General features: G+C 36.2%; 1 protein-coding gene across 1 annotated transcript in view; it reads right to left on the bottom strand.

Moving 5' to 3' along the window:
* LOC129463712 (UDP-glucose:glycoprotein glucosyltransferase 2-like) overlaps positions 1-20920 on the bottom strand; it is a 199882-nt gene that overhangs the window by 165020 nt on the left and 13942 nt on the right. The window contains 3 exon segments of the mRNA XM_063618499.1: positions 4965-5139; positions 14829-14941; positions 15415-15545. Of these exon segments, the coding sequence (XP_063474569.1) occupies positions 4965-5139; positions 14829-14941; positions 15415-15545 (419 nt within the window).

Consider the following 20920-nt stretch of genomic DNA (forward strand, 5'->3'; position numbering starts at 1 on the left):
AAGAACAAAGCTGAAGGTTACAGTAACCAAAACAGCATGGTACTGGCATAAAAACAGACATACAGAGCAATAGAACAGAATAGAGAGCCCAGAAATAACGTCACACACCTGCAGCCATCTGATTTTTGACAAAGCTGACAAAAGCAAGCAATGGGGAAAGAACTGCCTATTCAATAAATGGTGCTGGGAAAACTGGCTAGCCATATGCAGAAGACTGAAACTGGACTCCTTCATTATGCCATAAAAAAAATCAACTCAAAATGGATTAAAGCCTTAAATGTAAAGCCTAAAATTATACAAATCCTCGGCCGGCCGTGGTGGCTCACGCTTGTAATCCCAGTACTTTGAGAGGCTGAGGCGGGCAGATCACGAGGTCAGGAGATCGAGACCATGGTGAAGCCCCGTCTCTACTAAAAATACAAAAAATTAGCCAGGCGTGGTGGCGGGCACCTGTAGTCCCAGCTACTCGGAGAGGTTGAGGCAGGAGAATGGTGTGAACCTGGGAGGCGGAGCTTGCAGTGAGCCAAGATCGCGCCACTGCACTCCAGCCTGGGTGACAGAGTGAGACTCCTTCTCCAAAATAAATAAATAAATAAAAATCCTCAGAAGATAACCTAGGAAATACCATTCTGGACATGGGCCCTGGCAAAGATTTCATGACGAAGACACCAAAAGCAATTGCAACAAAAACAAAAATTGACGAATGGGACCTAATTAAACTAAAGAGCTTCTGCGCAGCAAAAGAAATTATCAACAGAGTAAACACGCAACCTACAGAATGGGAGAAAATATTTGCAAACTATGTATCTGACAAAGGTCTAATATCCAGAATCTACAACCAACTTAAATTTACAAGCAAAAAATAAACAGCCCCATTAAAAAGTGAGCAAAGAATGGGCACAGTGGCTCACGCCTGTAATCCCAGCACTTTGGGAGGCCGAGGCAGGTGGATCACGAGGTCAAAAGATCAAGACCATCCTGGCCAACATGCTGATACCCTGTCTCCATTAAAAATACAAAAATTAGCTGGGCATGTTGGTGGATGCCTGTAATCCCAGCTACTTGGGAGGTTGAGGCAGGAGAATTGCTTGAACCCAGGAGGCGGAGGTTGCAGTGAGCCGAGATTGCGCCACTGCACTCCAGCCTGGCGATAGAGCAAGACTCTGTCTAAAATAAATAAATAAAGTGAGCAAAGGACATGAACACTTTTCAAAAGAAGACCTATGATATGGCCAAAAAGCATATGAAAATATGCTCAATATTACTAATCATTAGAGAAATGCAGATCAAAACCACAATGAGATACCATCCTGTATCAGTCAGAATGGCTACTATTAAAAAGTCAAAAAATAAGATTCTGGTGAGTTTGCAGAAAACAGTGAATGCACATACACTGCCAGTGGTACTGTAAACTAGTTCATTTAAAGCAGTGTGGCAATCCTCAAAGAATCTGAAATAGAACTACCATTTGACCCAGCAATTCCATAACTGGGTATATACCCAGAAGAATATAAATTGCTCTACCATAAAAACACACGCATGCATATGTTCACTGCAACACTTTTCACAAAGCAAAAACATGGAAATCAACCTGAATGCCCATCAATAGTAAAATGGATAAAGAAAATGTGGTACATGTACACTACAAAATACTACACAGTGCATGCTGGGCTTAATTCCTAGGTGATAGGTTGATAGGTGCAGCAAACCACCATGACACACATTTACCTATGTAACAAACCTGCACATCCTGCACATGTACACCAGAACTTAAAAAATTAAAAATAAACCCTTCCTCTAATATGATAGTTAATAGTGGAAGACCAAATGCTTTCTCCCCAAATCAGGAAAAAGGCAAGGATATCTTCCCTCACCACTCCCCATTCAACATTGACTAGAAGTCTTAATCATTAAAATAAGGTTAAAAAAAAAAATGGCATATAGGTTGAAAAAGAAGAAAAACACTGATGAAAGAAATCAAAGGATGTCTAAATAAATCAAGAGACATAATTTTCAGTTGGAAGACTGAATATTTTTAGGATGTTCTCTCACAAATTTAACTTATATGTTCAATGTAATCTCAATCAAAATGCCAGCAAGAGGCCGGGCGCGGTGGCTCACGCTTGTAATCCCAGCACTTTGGGAGGCCGAGATGGGCGGATCACGAGGTCAGGAGATCGAGACCACGGTGAAACCCCGTCTCTACTAAAAATACAAAAAAAATTAGCCGGGCGTGGTGGCGGGCGCCTGTAGTCCCAGCTACTTGGAGAGGCTGAGGCAGGAGAATGGCGTGAACCCGGGAGGCGGAGCTTGCAGTGAGCCGAGATTGCGCCACTGCACTCCGCCTGGGTGACAGAGCGAGACTCCGTCTCAAAAAAAAAAAAAAAAAAAAAAAAATGCCAGCAAGATTTTTTGTAGATACAGACAAGCCGATTTTAAAGTTCACAGGAAGAGACAAAGGAATTAGATTAGCTAAAACAATTCTGAAGAAGAATAACGAAGCTGGAGGACTAACACAACCTGATCTCAAGGCTATAAAGCTAGAGTAATCAAGCAGTGTAGTACTGATGTTGGGATAGACAGATAGATCAATGACACAGAAAAGCAAAGCCAGAAATAGACCCATACAAATACAGTCATTTATATTTTACAAGTGGATAAAGGAAATTCGATGGAGAAGGATAGTCTTTTAAACAAATGTTAAAACAACTAGGTATCCATATGTAGAAAAATAAATCTCAACATCTATCTCACAAGTTGCACAAACCTTAAATGGATCATAAACCTACGTGTAAACATAAAACTATAAAATGCCTAGAATAAAATCTGCATGACCTTGAGATGGGTGATGAGTTTTTAGATACACTATGAAAAATATAATCTATAAACACATGATGAACTGGACTTAATCAAAATTAAAAACTCTTCCTCTGCAAAACACATTAAGAGAATTACAACATAATTCACAAACTGGTAGAATATGTTTGTAAATCATGTATCTCATAAACGATTTATATCTAGGACATAAAAAGAACTCTGAAAACTCAACAAAAAAAGTTCACCAAAAAGAAACTCATGAAAAGCCAGACAACTTCATTAGTCATTAGAGAAATGCAAATTAAAACCACAGTGAAATACCACTGTGTACCTAGAACAGCTATAATAAAAAAACTGACATTAACAAATGGTGGTTAGGATTTAGAGCAGCAAAATTATCTTTCCTGGCTAAGGGGAACGAAAAATTGTACAGCCACTTTGAGAGACAGTTTGGTATAGTTTATTACGAAGTTAAACATTGACTTACCATACAACTCAGCAATAGAACTTCCAGGCATTTATCCAAGTGAATTGAAAACATATGTTCCTTCAAGAATCTGTATGTGAATGGGATGGTACTAAGGTGACTGACAGATGACTCTGTGTGATTGTTGAAACCCAACATTGTACATCACAGATGATACTTTTCAAAAAGACATCCGACTAGATTGTGAAATAAAAATATCTTCATAGAAGGCAAAGCTCAATATATATGAAGAAAAAGTCTCTTCAAAATTCATCAGAAAGGTCCAATTCATTCCCGTATGAAATCCCAACATGTTTCATGGAACCTGGCCAACTAATTCTAAAATTAACATGGCTACATATCATGCAAGAACAGCCAAGATATTTAGAAAAACAAAAATTAAGAAGCAGAGTTATACTACCAGATATCAAAATATATTTTAAAGCTACAGCAATTAAAATGATGTTATATTTGTGTAGAATAGACATATATATCACTGCAACAGAATGGAAAGTCTAAAAACATATACATGTCTATATGAAAAATTAGCATATGATGGAGTAGAATAAAGACTTGACTGTTCAACGAAGTATGTGAAGACCAATAATTTTCCATATGGAAAAAACAGAATTATATCTCCACCCAGTAGTATATTCAAATAAATTCCAGATGGATTAAAAACCAAAACAAAAAATAGAACTTCAACTCTTACAAGAGAATGTCCTTATAAGAGCATAAAGGAAATCGTTAAGGTAAAGTTGAGTAAATCTGACTATATCACAAGTAATATTTGTAAAAGATGTCATAAACAAGTTTTAAGAAAATATCAGAAGACCAGAAATGCACTAGGAGAAGATGCTGCAAAGTATGGAAGAAAAGATTAGTATTCAAAATATGTTAAAAATACCTATAAACCAATGAGAAAAAAAGAATCCAATTCAAAAATAGGCAAAGGCTATGGACAGGCAATTTACAAATATATTTGTAAGGTTTTAATTAGATTAAATATTAGCATATAATCTTAATAATTTGGGAAATGCAAATTAAAGCACTCCATGTTGGGAAGACAGTAGTAACAAAGCAAAGTCCTTCCTCTAATGGCCATTATATTCACATGCACGTGTGTGTGTGTTTGTGTGTGTGTACGTATGTGCTCTGAAAGTGTTAAATAAACGAGGAGATATAGTAATAAGTGCTATGAAATCATTAAAACAGAAAAATGTGATAGTGTCATATAGCAATGGCAGGCTAGAGGAACGGGCAACAATACAGCACATACCAGATACCTGAATGAAAAGTAGTCAGGTCTCAAAAGAAAGAATTAACAGTATTCCAACACCATGCTTTGCACTTTGATCTAATACTGTATATATTATCAGTATGTTGAGTAAATCAGCTTTCTTAATTGCAAATTCTTAGCAAGCATTATACACATTATTGAAGTCTGTTTTTGTTTTTTATCCAAGTTTTAAATTTGTGCCAGATATAAGGCAAAGAATTATAGACATGATACCCCCAGAAGAGACAGAATTCCAATATATTTTTCCCACATGAAATTCACATTTGTTAAGTTAAAAAAAGTTAGATAACTATTCTGGCGAAAATTAATATTTAAATCTAGTAAGACAATTATCATAATAATTGTTTTTTTCTACAGCCAAAAGTAACCTTGAACACATACCTGAATATAATGGCGAAGAACATACAGAATTTCCTCATTTTGAGCTTTTTCAGACAATACTTTGTGAAATGCACTAAATGTTCTAGTACCCATTTCAGCATAGAGAATCACCACTGGTAAGTTCTCTTTGTTTGTAGGAAATTTATGATCTCCTTTAAATAGATAAGGTCTAGTCCTAAGATAAAAGCAAAACACAAAGTTTTGAAAAAATTGAAAGTCAACGGCGTATCAATTCTGTATAATTGCTGCTTATCAAACAATTCATAATATATATAATCACAGAAAAGGAATTTAAATTTCATGTGATGACTTTGTACACATAACTTGAACTAAATGACAGAAAAGAAAGAAAACAATTTGGTTAACCCAAATCTAATATTAAAAATATTTTATTTCCCAACAAGGTTTATTATCTTTAAACAATAACATAATGGCAGCACAATTCTCAGTGAAATAAAATTTGTATTTTATTCAGTTAGAAGGTTATAATGTTTCATTACAGCTCCTATTTCCTGAAAACAAGGTACAAATATTTAAGGATCAAAGCAAAAGTACTACCTTATTCAAAGATTATCAGTACTTAGTATGAACAAGTACTCATCAAATCCCCAAGTATAAGCAAAGAAACCAGGACTCTTATGGTCTAGCACTATCATCAGTAAGGGACTTTAATTGACTTATTTGCCAGGCACTGTGCTAGGTTCTTTACACTTATTAGTAAATTCTATTTCACAAGAAAAATTAGACAGCTACCATCACTGAAACTTTTAAGTTTCTGAGGTTCAGATAACTTAACTATTCAGGAAAAGATCAAATGGAAAGCCAGAATTTCAACTCATGTTTATGGAATTCCAAAGCCCATATGTTTTGGCAATTTATACAGGTAGAAAGCAAACCAAGAGATAAGGAAGTTCAGAGTAACAAGGATGTTGAAAAATAACCTTTTATTTAGTGAATTCTGATGTCTACAATCATTCAGTCAATTACCACATTTGGATAACAAATGTTAAGGACAGAAGAAAAAAGGGTATGAGTAACATTCCTACAGCATGTTCGTGAAAAGAAGGTGGGTTTTGAAATCACGCAGAATTGGATTCAATTCTGGCTTAACTACTTACTGATTCAACATATTCTAAGTCAAAATCATTCAAGCATTCAATCTTATTGACTAACAGAATAATTTGAGAGATTTCCACAGTTATTTGGCTTAGAATTTGTGACATTACTCAACAGCAATATAGAAATGTGTTTATTAAAAGTCTGTAAAATTATAACATTCAAGCATCCTTAGTTTACAGAAATGCACTAGGAGAAGATGTACAGTATGTATACCCTTCCACTTTTTAAATAAACTTTTCATTCAAGTATAAAATCATCACACATTTATCCACTTTAACTTGATTACTGGTATTCATGATGTGATTTTTAAAATACTACTGTCAATGCTTGGATAGCTGAAGCATAAAATAAATAGAATCTTAGCCCCAAATAGAATTTCACTTCATAACAGATGAAGAGACACGAATGTGCAAAATAAGAGACATTGAATTTGCTGTTTTTCTTCGTGAGATGCTATTAATAAATGCTAAAAGGATACAAAATCATACTTCACATTTGAAAAGAAGTGAAAGATTCTTGCATGAAACTATTAAAATTATTCTCATAAATTTTTACTGAAATCTTGGAACTCAAATGTCACTTACATAGCAGCTGGATTATCATTTTTTATCAGTATCATAGAAGTACATTTAGTAATTTATATAAGGAATCTTAAATTTTAATGTAAGTCTGAGAAATTCTTCCTTCAAAGAATTTACTACTGTTGAAAACTAGAAAGGCAGCTGGGCGCAGTGGCTCATGCCTGTAATCCCAGCACTTTGGGAGGCCAAGGCAGGCAGATCATGAGGTCAGGAGATCGAGACCATCCCGGCTAACATGGTGAAACCCCGTCTCTACTAAAAATACAAAAAATTAGCCAGGCATGGTGGCAGGCGCCTGTAGTCCCAGCTACTCGGGAGGCTGAGGTGGGAGAATGGCATGGACCCAGGAGGCGGAGCTTGCAGTGAGCCGAGATCGCATCACTGCACTCCAGTCTGGGCAACAGAGTGAGACTCCATCTCAAAAGAAAACTAGAAAGGCTGCCAATAAAACTATGCTAGCAGATAAATGTTGAGGCTGAATATAAAAGGAAAAATTAGAGGAAATGGAACAGACTTTACACACAAAGGTAAGGGCTCTCTACCATTTGCTGAGTCTGTAATTGACAGTACCTTCCTTCCTGTACCTATAGACACATAACTTTCAAAATTTGCTTTAATGATTAATTCAGGAACTGCTTGGATATATCATAGGTAGAAAAATTATACCTATAGAGGATGGCTAGATAAGAGGAAAGCAACCTTTAAAAATTCAATAATTATATTTAAAAGTAGCAATTTACTTAACTGACTAAAGTGTTAAAGAGAATTAATACAAATTAGCATTGGTAAAAATTTTAGAAGTAGAGTGTAAAACTTCAGCTTTCTGAAGACAATTTTGGAGTATACATTTTAATATACATGTACTTACCTAGAGATTTTAGTTCTAGAAATTTAAGAAAATAACCAAGGTAACTATGCAAAGATACATGTACAAGGAAGTTCCATTAGATATTGTTTACTGTAAACTACATACATATCTACCACAAGGAGTGGAATAATGAAACCTATTTATTCATTTCATTATAGTATCATTCACTCAATATTTTTCAGCATCTACTACATGGCAGGTGAACTTTTTGGCAACTGGGGTAAAGGTCACCCTCGTTATGCCTTAGCAAATAACTTGGCTGCATTGTGCTTATGCCCTAGGGATCTGTGGAAGTTTGAACTTAAGAGGGATGACTTAAGATGTTTGGTGGAAGAAATTTTGAAGCAGCAAAGTATTTCAAGAAGTGGTCTGGCTGCTTCTAACAATATATGTTCAGATGCGGGAGCAAAGAAATGGCTTTAAGTTGGAATTCATATTTAAGAGGGGAGCAGAACGTAAAAGTTTGAAAAATTTGCAGCCCTAGCCAGAAAAGAAAAAGCCCATTTTCAAGGGGAAGAATCTAAGTGGGCTATTGGGCAACCACTTGCTAGAGAGATTTGCATGACTAAAAGGGAGCCAAGGAGCTGACAGCCAAGACAATGAAGAAAAGGCCTGGAAAGTATTTCAGAGATATATAAGGCAGCCCCTCTCATCATACACTCTGAGGCCTAAAAGGAAAGAATGCTCACTGCCCTGTGCCATGCCAGCAGGCTACAACTTGCATCCAGCTGCTCCACTTCCAGCCTCGGCTCAAAGGGGCACAGGTAAAGCTCAGGTCACAGCTCCAGAGGGCACAAGCCATAAGCCCTAGCAGTTTATACATGGTCTCATGTCTGGAGATGCTCAGGAGACAAGCATGAAGGAGGCTTGGAGGCCTCTATCTAGATTTCAGAGGATGTATGGAAAAGCCTGGTGCCCAGGCAGGAGCCTGCCACACAGGCAAGGCCCCCACAGATATTCTACTAGGGCAGTGCATAGAGGAAATGTGGGGTTGGAACCCCCACACAGAGTCCCTACCTGGATACTCCCTAGCGGAGATAGTGGAGGGGAGGGCTGCAACCCTTCAGACCCAAGGATGGTAGACTCACCAGCAGCTTGCATCTTGTGCCTGGAAAACCCAGAGGTACTCAACCCCAGCCCATGACAGCAGCCACGTGTGTTGTATCCTGCAAAGTTAGAGTGCTGGAGCTGCCCAAGGCCTAGGGAGTCCACCAGGATGTACATCAGGATGTGGGACATGGAGTCAAGGATTACATGACAGCTTTAAGATTTAGTGCCTGCCTACTGTGTTTCAGACTTGCATGGGTCCTGTTACTCTTTTCTTTTGGCCGATTTCTCCCTTTGGTAACGGGAATGTTTACCCAATGCCTGCACCATCTCTGTACCTTGGAAGTAAATAACTTGTTTTGATTTTACAGCCTCATAAGTGGAAACAGATGAGTCTCAGATGGCACTTAGGACATTGGACTTGATACTGGAATGAGTTAAGACATGGGGAAGAAATTACTGTAATTTGCAATGTGAGAAGGACATGAGATTTTGGGGGCTAGGAAAAGAATGATATGGTTTAGGTATTTGTCCCCTCCAAATCGCATGTTGAAATGCAATTCCCAGGGGCCCCCCTTTCTCTCTTGCTCCTGCTCTCACTATCTGATGTGCCTGTTCCAGCTTCACCTTCTGTCATGGCTGTAAGGTTCCTGAGGCTCTCACCAGAAGCCAAGCAGATGTTAATGCCATGTTTGTATCGCTTGCAGAACCATAATCCAACTAAACCTCTTTTACTTATAAATTATCCAGCCTCAGGTATTTCTTTATAGTAACACAAAAACAGCCTAACACATAAAATTGGTACATACCAGTAAGTTTATTTATTTACATGTAAGAACACATAACTTTATGGGAGAAGGATCTAAGATATCGTTTATAGTACAATAAATGTTTTTTTAAGTATATCTGTATATGAATATATGCATTAAAAAAGAACATATATTAAACTGTTAGCAGAATTATGGGCCATTTTCCCTTTCTACTTTGCATTTTTCTAAAGTATTTGAATTCTTTTAGAATGACCATATAGGATTTTTTTTTAATTTTAAACATACAGCTTTCCATTTGGGACAAAAGTTTAAAGCCACAAAAAAGACGGTCATATTGATTTGAAGTGGCATTTGGAGAGCAGTCCCTGACACTAAATTTTACAGTATCTCCAAAAATATTTACAAAGACTCAGAGACAAAAATTCTTAATGAAGTTGCAAACTAATAATAACTTTATATCATAAATTGGGAGTAAAGTCTACTAACTATAAAACCTATGCTGTTCAACTTAGAATCATAACTGACAGTCAACTTTACCACTTAAAACAAGAACATGCCAGTAAAAAAAGAAGAGTAAACTGATTCTTCATCTCTCCCTATTTCCTATTCCCTGGTTCAAAAATCTATGGTCTGGAACTACCCCAAAACTTTATAGACATAATATTAAAATGTGAATGAAGGCCAGGAGTGGTAGCTCATGTCTGTAATCCCAGCACTCTGGGAGGCTGAGGCAGGCAGATTGCTTGAGCTCAGGAATTTGAGTCCAGCCTGGGCAACATAGCAAGACCCCGTCTCTACAAAAAATACAAAAATTAGCTGAGCATGGTGGTTTGCACCTGTAGTCCCATCTACTCAGGCTGAGGCAGAAGTGCAACTTGAGCCTGGGAAGCAGAGGTTGCAGTGAGCCAAGACTGCATCACTGCACTCTAGCCTGGGCACTAGAGCGAGACCTTATCTCAAAAAAATAAATAAATAAAACAAAATAAAATATGAGTTATATATCTGGGGGAAAGTGACAGCAATCATTACCATCCTAAATGAGTATAACTTTCTCCCAGTGGTCACTCTACTTTCCAACATGTAAATAAAACTACTGTTAAGAAGAATTTTAAGAAATTGGGACAATGAGAATACCACATAGTAAAGAAAGGCAACATTGATGACCTAAATATGTTATAATTGAGAAAAAAAAAAAACCAAACCAAGTGTTTAGGTCAACCACAGACAGAAGAAAATATATAAATGCAAAACGTATTAGATTAGAATAAAAAAGCAGAAAAAATTTGTCAGTCATTTCTTTAAAAAAGATAAAAACCTAATCTGGAAAAACTGAAAGAAAACGAAAACTAAAGAAAATCTAGGAAGGAGAAACATATCTACAGAGAGGAAAAAATTAAAATATTCATATTACTATAAATAACCTATGTAAAAACATAAATTATATGCTTAAATAAGAAAAAAACATTGACCAATATTGATAAGGTGTCACAAACCCAAGAGTATATGCCTAAAGTTCACAAAAGGAAAACAAAATTATTAACTTTGCTCTTTACAGACAGAGAGGGGGAGAATGTTTCTGTCAGGCTGCAGAATTGTTTTACCCTACTTACAAGCTAATACGTTAGCTTTTCATTGTTTCATGGATTCTGGCAAAAGACAGAGACTTCTGAGTCAGAAACAAAGAGCTTGATTACTTGTGGCATAGCAAGCAACATGAACATTAGTATGTTAACATGGGTTCCCCATGGCCCCACATTCCATAGGGAGAAGTATGATGGACCCACAAGAATTCTACACAGGCAGTGGGTATGGATCACATCTAAAGAACACTGAGTGTGGGGAACCCATCATTTAATAATAAGCAGTAAGTAAGCTGCCCTTTGTCCCAGGAAGAAACATTAACTTATCCCTCAAAGTCACTCACTGAAAACACCCTGAGAAAAGGCCATGGTAAAGAGCAGTCAGGGCCTCACATAGTCTTGGCATAGTCATTTTGTCTCTATTCATACTTACCAGGGAATGGGTCTATAATATGTACATCTATAGGAGTAAACCAGACTGTCAGATGGGCAAGTGCAAATTACTTTCACAGCGTGCAAGCCCCAAGGAGTGGTATTTTTAAGCTGCCCATCTGTAGTCTTCCAAGTGGCAGACCAGACAGGTAGGCCATTGGCAACAGCACAAGAGTCAGTATAAATGTATTATATTTCACCAAGGGGTCAGATTTTGTTCAGAGAGAGGATGACGGCCTTGAGTTCTGCCTACTGAGTAGACTGACCACTTCAGCTTTTGGTTTTACAAGGCTTACGCCTGGTGGAATGGTAGCAGAGGCAGCTCAAAGATCCCACCAGCTGTTAACTTAGCTAAACATCCCAGCAGCCTGGCCCACACATTTAGGGAAACCGCTGTGAACTGAGGGCCCTTTTGAGCCAGCGACCTTACTTCAGGTAGTGAAATGGGTTATTTAGTTCACTCCCAAAAGAGTAGCTGTCACTTTTTCACATATACCTGATACCATGCTAGGGCTTAGAAGCTGGGCTTCTGGATATATAATTTCCATTTGAGCAGGGAGGCTTGTTGGGTCCCTTTTACCTTGCCAGACACTGACTCCTAGTGGAACTACGTGAAAATGTAAATGTCATGTGGTAGAGTCACAAGGCCTCCATGGGTCAGGCGTTCAGTTTCAACAAGAGCTTAGCAGCAGCTTAAGAACTGCTCATTTTAAAAAGGGGTGTACTAAGTGGCTGAGTCAGGCAGGTGGCACTATTATACTTGGAAACAGTCTCTCGGGGTAGTCCAGCAGCTATGAAGTCTATATAAAGTTGTAATTGTCCTTTCTCCTCCTGGGATTGATTCTTTGTTGTTTCTGCTGCACCACCTGGGGGTGTCTATGTGTGGTAGTCTCTGAATGACAGTTTCCCTCTGGGCTTCACAAACATTGACAGCATTCACAGTGTAAGCATGTAAAATACCAATACCAGTTATATAATCAGAGCTGAAACAATAAACCATTAAATGAGTCAAGTTTGAGTGCCTTTTCCTTAGGAGCCCAGATCAAGGAACATGGGTGAGACTACAACACAGTAATCAGGAGACTGCTATCACCCACCAAGAGTACAGGGAGAAAGAGGTGGGCAGTGGGAAGAAATGTAAGTATTGACCTTTTTTCTTCTCGACCCATGGGCCCTTAGGAACTTCCTCTTCCAGAAGCTATGTGTCAGTCAACATCCCACCCATGACAGTCTCCAAAACTATCAAGAACTGTAAAAGTCTAAGGTGTGATTTTACCTGACTTACAAACTAGTAAGTTAGCCTTTTATTCTTTTATGGATTCTGATAGAAGTCATAAGACTCCTGGGTCAAAGACAAATGACTTTACTGGTTATGACATAGAGCAAGCAGTATAAGCATTATTATGTTTGCCCCCAAAGTCCCATAGGGGGTGAAAAGATATGGACTTAGATGGATCCTACAGAGTTGGCATATGTTTCCGTTAAGGAACACTGGGCTTGGGGAAGCACTGTTTTATAGTAAGCAATAAAACTTGCTTGCTCCCTGTCCCCAGTCCCAAAAACAAACATTACCTCATTGCTCAAGATTGCTCACTCCAAATACAACCCTGAGAAATGGCCCAGGTAAAGCATTTTTTGCTGGTCAGACCAAGAAAGAACATGCAAGGACTCACAGGGCCCATGGCAGATGGACTTTCCTAATAGTTTGATGTTAATTTTTTTGTAATCTTCAAGATACATTAGTTTCTACGATTATAAAAGTTGACATCAGAAACCAATGACAATAAATTTTAAACATTACAAAATTTCCTTTAAAAGATGCACTAGGAAAGGAAAAAATATACACTAGTGCTAACAATTTTATAGTGAGTCTAACAATGCCATAAAGGAATAGATAATTCCTATATTAACTCATCCAGAATAAGAATAATATGGCTGCCTAATTCACTTTATGAAAGCAGAATGACTGATAAAAATTAAATATGTCAAATAATTTCAATAAATGTACAGCTATTCATTTATTCAGAAACATGAAAACAAAATGAAAGCAATCTTAATTCAAAAGCAAATTAAGATAATCCCACACCATTAATAATCAGTAGTTTTCCTCAGAATTGAAAAGAAGGTATAATATTTCAAAGTATTTTGTAATACATTAGTATGTCCAATGAGAAAAACCTTGTATCCATTTCAATAGATGAAAAAATAATTGATAAAATAAAGCAATTATTTCTGCCTTTAAGTTTTAAAAGCAGGTGTGAACAGGGAAACATACCATGTTATTGATAAGCGATTCAATACAACACACATGTAAATTTTTCCTAAATTAACCAATACTTTTAACATAATTCTAATTAAACCCTAACAAGGCTTTTGGGGAAGGGGAGCCTGGGGAGGAAAAGGATTCTAATGTTAACTTAAAAGCATCAACAAATACAAGGAGCTAAGGCAATCTGGAGGAAAAAAGAGCAACAATGAAGAAGAAATCCTCCTGTCAGAAACTGGATAATAAAGCAATAAATATTAAAACAGTATGGCACTACTATAAGAAATAGAAAATGGAGCAGAACAAAGAGCTATGAAATAGACCATAATATAAATATAATGAATACAATTGACTAGCTACCTGAGGAAAAAAATCTGGTTGGATTCTTATCTTTTGATGAAAATAAATTACAGATAGATTAAAAGTTTAATGTAAAATAAAAGGAAAAACTTTTAGAAAGCTACAGAAAGAATTAGTAAAATCTCCCAATCAGGTTTGGGAAAAACTGTTAGTATAAAAACAATATAAAAGTCACATACACAGGAAAATTTGGCTACATAAAAATAAAAGCCTTTTGTATATTAAATTCAATACAAGTATAAGAAAATGTTAGAAATGGTTTGTTAACAAGTGAGTTAAGTATTAATATGCATAAATATATATTACTGTTTAATAGAGCTCTTTCAAAATTAAAAAAACTACTTTATTATTTTTTAAAGTATAAATAATCAGGCAATAAAAATATACTGGTAGTATTACTCTAAAAAATCACTAATAAATAATTTACTTCTGATTTGCCATTTTTTAATACTTGCAAAAAAGCAAAAAAAAATAGTTTTGAATATAGGAAGCAACCTCATCTATTGTTTTGATTACTTTGTTATTCAGTTTATATATTCAGTTTATATTTAAAGAGCTATAGGCCAAATAAATTCATAGTTTTGCATGTTTATTTCAAAAAACAAGTTATGCTTATATGAAACATTTCATATATTTTATGTTATTTTGGCACAATTTATTTGCTAAAATCAAAAGCTAATCAAGACAAAACATTCTCAGATATATTAAGGTTTTCAATACAAATCACATTCTTGAATATACAATGTCTTAGAATATTAAACTTTTTTATTGTAAGAAGTTTCTGCTATTGAATTCTCCCCTCTATAACCACTTCTTTCATTATAGGCTATTATTAATTTACCTTGAAGCAGCTTTCTTCAGCAGCTTTTTAATCTCATTAATTTTACAGGTGTGCTTCTTATGAATAACCACAAATGCATTACAACCATCTGGTGGTGGCTCATCAGCTGCAATCTAAGATTTCAAAGATTATATTTAGCTACAGTAGTTCATAATTACAATATGATTTTAAAACTCATACATTACTTTGATTAAAATAACTCATCAACTACTATTAAGTTATTGCTCTAATTAAAGTAAAAAAACATCTATATGTAGGCAGAATCTAACACATATTTTAATAAAATCAATTTTATCCCAGGAAAGACATGCTTCATAGTTATTGAAAAAATTATATTAAAATTTTATGATACTTCATTTCAATGATTTGTCCTCATAATTTCCTTATCCCAAATAACTATAAAAACTACAGAATATATTCAGTTACATTATAATAAATGACAACAATAATAATATAATCAATGATAGGCTATGGAACCAACTATAAACTTCAGATCATTTTGAACTAAAGATGTTCATATTAAAGAGCCCTATGTCCATTGCTAGCGTGCCTCTTTGTCAAATACAGACTGGGTATTTTTACACACCTGCTGAAACATCTGAATAGCTGGGGAGTATGCCCTTATAGAGAAAGCAAACTTTAAGAGGTTGATGTGTAAATTGTCTAGAAACTGTCCAGCTTTCTTCAGGATTAAGTTGTAATATGAATAATCTGATTCTGTAAAAAGAAGTCAAAAGAAAATAATGTTAGCATTTTATACACTGCACACTGGCACATCTTCCAACGTAAGGCTAACTTAATGTCATATAATCATATCTGAAGTTTGGTTATGGATAATGCTAGAGAAAAATGGAAAAATCAAGATCTCAGTTCTATAATCAACTTCATTTTGGATCTTCCACAGTAATGTCCAAGTAATCAACATGAGACCAGGTGAAAATAATCTTGCCATTAAAATCGATTTGGAAACACCAACATTTCAGACCAACTTACTCCAAAGTTGTGGGGTTATATTACAAGGATAAGATGTAAGTCCTACCTACAAGGTAGAAATTAACAACAGCAGAAAAGTTAAATAATATGATTGTTAATGAATTTTAAAGTACCTGTATGAATAAATTCTACTGAGATTTAGTGCCGATAGCCAAGTATAATTAGTGTATCCAGAATACTTTTAGGAGACAAAATTTGAACCAGGTCTTCAAAACTAAATATCATCTTGTCTGGAACTTGAACAAACTAACCTGAGCTGCAAGTTGCCTACTATAAACCCTATTCAAAGAACTCAAAGACATAAAGGAGGAGGGATTCTAGACTTTAATTAAAAATTCTCCAACACCCCTGGGGAGACGGAGATCACTTGAATGGGAGAAGGCAGAAAAGTGCAGCCTAGAGCTGAAGAAGACCTCATGGCACTAACAGGGATAAGCAGAGGTGGGGAGAACTTTCTGTTTGTGCCCTTTTCCTTTCTCTACTCTTCCCTGGGTGTAACCATTGACTGCATTGTGTCAGAAAACTGTAATGCCATTCCAGGGCCAGCCACAGATGGTAAGGTAATAACAGGGCAGCTCTGGAGTCCATTTGGTATAGGCATCCATAGAGGCTGGCCTCTAGACATTCTCTGGTAATTTATTCTCCTCTACATCTTGGCACTGGGTTATCAAGTGATAGAAATTTCTCATACAAAAGAACAGAGTTGAGGTAGATGAAGAGCAGTTCCCCGTGGATATCTGATGTGAAAGGGATAACAAGAAGAATGTGGTTAAACCAGACTGCAACACCAGATACTCTCTTTCTGAGAGGAGGAAAAGGATATTCTGACTGGAAGGAGACATTTTGGGGTTGGTTGGAAGACTGGGTTGTTTGCTGATTGTGACAATGTTTACTAATTGCTCCAAAAGTGCTGGGCCCTTGACCCTCAGTTCCTCTCTTTACCACAACCCATTCAGGGTACAGGTGTTATCTGGCCCTCCAAGTTGTCCTGTGGGAACTGAGGCTCAGGCAACCAGTGCAAATATGTGGACATTGTGGTTATTGCTTTTGCTGTATGTAATAAAGCCTTCTTCTGTCTCTGAATCAAGGGTCTCAGGTCATCTGTCAGCATCCATGAAACTAATCTGTTATCTTTGCAAATAGGGTAACATCTCAGACCCTTCACAGTACTTGACAGATCTGACAACAAAATGGAATGCTGACAAGATATGTGGATTTCTGGAGAATAAAATACCTAGTCCCATGGTCCAATTAATAGGATTTGAGAAGAGTGCTTGAGAAGTAATAGTGGATATTCTGACAAAACTGTATAGTCAATCAGGCAATGAGTCATCTTAATTTTGCTGCCTACTAATGAAGAGAAGAAGAAAGGGTTGCAGGCCAAGGGAAATAAGTTCAAAAATATCTCCCAAACAATGTCTTAGTGGCACCTTATGACTAAATTCCTCCTATGGTCCATCTTGCCAATATTAGATCCTTTCAAAGATGACAATAAAAAGTCTCAGAGTTTAGTTCAGTAGGTCCTGGCTGATATAAAGAAGCTATGAATCACTCAGGAGATTTCCTCTGGTCAGTTATAAAGTCTTTCAGCTCTGATCCAAGAGTCTTATGTTGTGCATCTGATTCCTGAAACTGTGGCAAGCTAAGTTTTTAGCTTGCAAGCAGGGTAAAAATTCCAGCCCCTTCACAGCTCTTGACAAAAAGCTCAGAAATGAGATGACCAAAAAAAGAGGGAGATATGAGAAGTTGTCTGAAAGAATACAAACAAGAACTAGAAAGAAAATAATACTAGAAAATACAGATTAAATTAGAAGGAGCACAAGAGTAAACAGACACCGTGGAAAACAGAGTAGGAGAAATAGAATACGCAGAGGAAAAGTGATAAAAATGAAACAAATAAAAAGGAGAGAAGGGAAAAATGACTTGAGAGTAAATGACAAACACAGAAGTCAGGCAAAGGAGATTAATATATGTATACTTGCAGACCCTAAGGCAGAAAATCAAGGGAATGGAACAGAATAATTAAAGAAAACTATAATCCAAGACAACTTTCCAGAATTAAAAAGAATAATGAACTTACATACCTAAAACAAAAAAGACACAGAATGATCAGCATTGCAACCTTCTCTAGTTTAAAAAACAAACAAACAAAAAACAACTCTGGGGCTCTAAAGTTAAAAATCAGAAGTTTAGAATTCACACATGAACAATTAAGTATGTGAAGAACTCAAGAGCTATTTTTCCAAGAGTTATTGATGAGGCACCAACCAGAGAGCAAACTTTATATAACCAAGAAATAATTGGAGAAATTGCAGCATAAAGTCTGATTGTGAGCTCTATACCATCTCTACATCAATTCACGAAGAAGTCATCAAAAAGTATTTGTATAATTGTTTAATTTGGTGCCTCTTATTAAGCTACAAACCATGAAGGAAAGGATCTTTGCTATCATAGTTTTTCAACTGTACATTTCTACTCCTGGCCTACAAAATAGGCATTCAATAAATTTCTTTAATATTTAATAAATATTATAAGTAAGTTTCTTTATTCTAAACAATATTTTCCTAATCCAGTAGCTTTAAACAGTTGACATATGAGAATAAGCATTGGCTCTTTCATTCTTAATTCTTTAACAAACTATAGATGATTTCTCAGAACTTGGGAGATACAGTGAGTTTTCCTCCAAGAATCAAAAAATAATGCAAATAAGATTCGTGTTCAACAAAAGCAAAATAGAAAATAAATGTTATTTTAAATAATATTCTTAAAATACATTATAGTTACAAGGTCAGCAAGAAAATAATAAAAATTAATGAAATAACATCTAAAATATGACTACATCAGTCAAAGGATTGGTCACCCATGGAAGCAGAGAAAAGTCAAAAGAAATGTGAGTAGTGCCTGACAACAGATATCAAATTTTGTCAAGGTCACCATCAAGGTTGTCCCTTATGTAGTAATGAATGTAGGATTCAGGAGTTTATAGAAAGTAAACTTTTATAATTTAGATATAACTAGCAAGATCATCTCTATTATGAAATGGATGCATTGGGCTATTTTGGCTGATTTGTTGATAACTAAATCCATGCTTACCAACCATCTGCTAAAAATGCCCCTTCAATATTTTCTGCCTTTATCTTCAACCTCAGCTTTTACTCAATTTTTGACTACTGGCACCTAATATTCAAAAATCACTCTTATTAAAAAGAAAAAACAAGTGGCAGCCTCCATAGCCAGCTACTGACTCATCTTATTCCCTTCATAGTCAAAGGTCTTAAAAGACTTAGTGACACGTAGCTCTACTGGAAAAGGACATTTTGGGGGTGGTTGGAGACGGGGTTATTTGCTGATTGTGACAATTTGACAAGAAATTCAGAAATTAGATAACCAAATAACAGAGAGATACAATACCCACATCTTAACTTACCAAAGTCTTGATTACTATACCAGTGAAATGGTTCTCACCAAAGGCACTAATCATTTCTGTTGTTAAAAGTAGTGGGTGCATAATGTTCATATTACTTGATCTGTCTACAGTATTTGATAACATCAATCACTTACAACTTAATATTCTCCTGGCTTTCATGACCTAATACTTTTACAGGATTTCAGCTACCACTACAGGTACTCTTCCTTGTCTCCATTGTGTGCTGTTCTTCTCATCAGATTCCCTTAAACATTGCTGTTCTCAGGGTTCTGCCATTGGGCACTATTTTATTCTCATTCTGTGCCTTCTCCCTACAACTTAAATTACTGTTTTTCATGTTGATCACTCTGAAATCATACCCTTTATCCTAGAATTTTTTTTATCTAGATCTCTCAACTCATATATCAGCTTACCGATATATTTACATTTGGATATTTCACAAGCATTTCAAATGTGGCATATCCAAATTCCAATTACCTTCTTCCCCCAAATCTGGTTCTTGGGTAAAAGTAACTATGTTAGAAAGTCTTAACATTTTTTGAAAATTTCTTCCATTAATAAAATACAAAAGCAGCTTTGTGTAAAAACCACTAAAATGTTCAAGGACTTTGAAAATGACATTCTTATATGCTGAGCAGCATGTGAAGAAGTAAAAATAAACAGGGATTTTGAAATCAGATAAATCTTGGGTGACATTTCTCACCCCACAAAACTACATAGGTTAACTAATATGCCACTTGAATTTTGAAGCATCAATAAATACATAAGTCTGGCAGAACCATATAAATTATTTTTAAACAGGCAATTCATTGCTTAAAAAGTCTTAATTTGCTGGCATATAATATAAAGTGATTGCATTAAATGGTATAAAACTAGTACTTGAATTCAAAAAGGTAAATGTTCAATATCTACAATTTTTTTAGGCAGGTGGATCACTAAGACTTATTCTTTAGTAAAGAGTATTTAGAAGGTCTCATGGAGATTCAACAACCTAAATTATTACAAGTAACAGAGGACTATTAAATGTTTCCTCTAAGATGTCTTGAAAACAAATTCAGTAAAATCTGCTCATTAGGCCAGGCGCGGTGGCTCAAGCCTGTAATCCCAGCACTTTGGGAGGCCGAGGTGGGCGGATCACAAGGTCAGGAGATCAAGACCATCCTGGCTAACACGGTGAAACCCCGTCTCTAATAAAAAAAAAATACAAAAATTTAGCTGGGCGTGGTGGTGGGTGCCTGTAGCCCCGGCTACTCGGGAGGCTTTGGCAGGAGAATGGTGTGAACCCGGGAGGCAGAGCTGGCAGTTAGCTGAGATCATACCACTGAACTGCAGCCTGGGCGACACAGTGAGACACCGTCTCAAAAAAAAAAAAGAACCTCTGCTCATTAATATATTTCTCATTTGTACCATTCTTTTCCACATTTAACAAGGTCAGCAATAATATCACCACATGTATTAGACTCTGCCATTATAAATAAAGCCAACAGAATTATATTTTAAGTGTTAGTCTTTTTTTTTTGAGTCAGAGTCTCACTCTGTTGCCCAGACTGCAGTCCAGTGGTGTGATCTCGGCTCACTGCAGCCTATGCCTCCAGTGTTCAAGTGAGTCTTGTGCCTCAGCCTCCCGAGTAGCTGGATTATAGGCCCGCACCACCACGCCTAGCTAATTTTT

Source organism: Symphalangus syndactylus, chromosome 15 (assembly GCF_028878055.3).
Source record: "Symphalangus syndactylus isolate Jambi chromosome 15, NHGRI_mSymSyn1-v2.1_pri, whole genome shotgun sequence".
NCBI lineage: Eukaryota > Metazoa > Chordata > Mammalia > Primates > Hylobatidae > Symphalangus > Symphalangus syndactylus.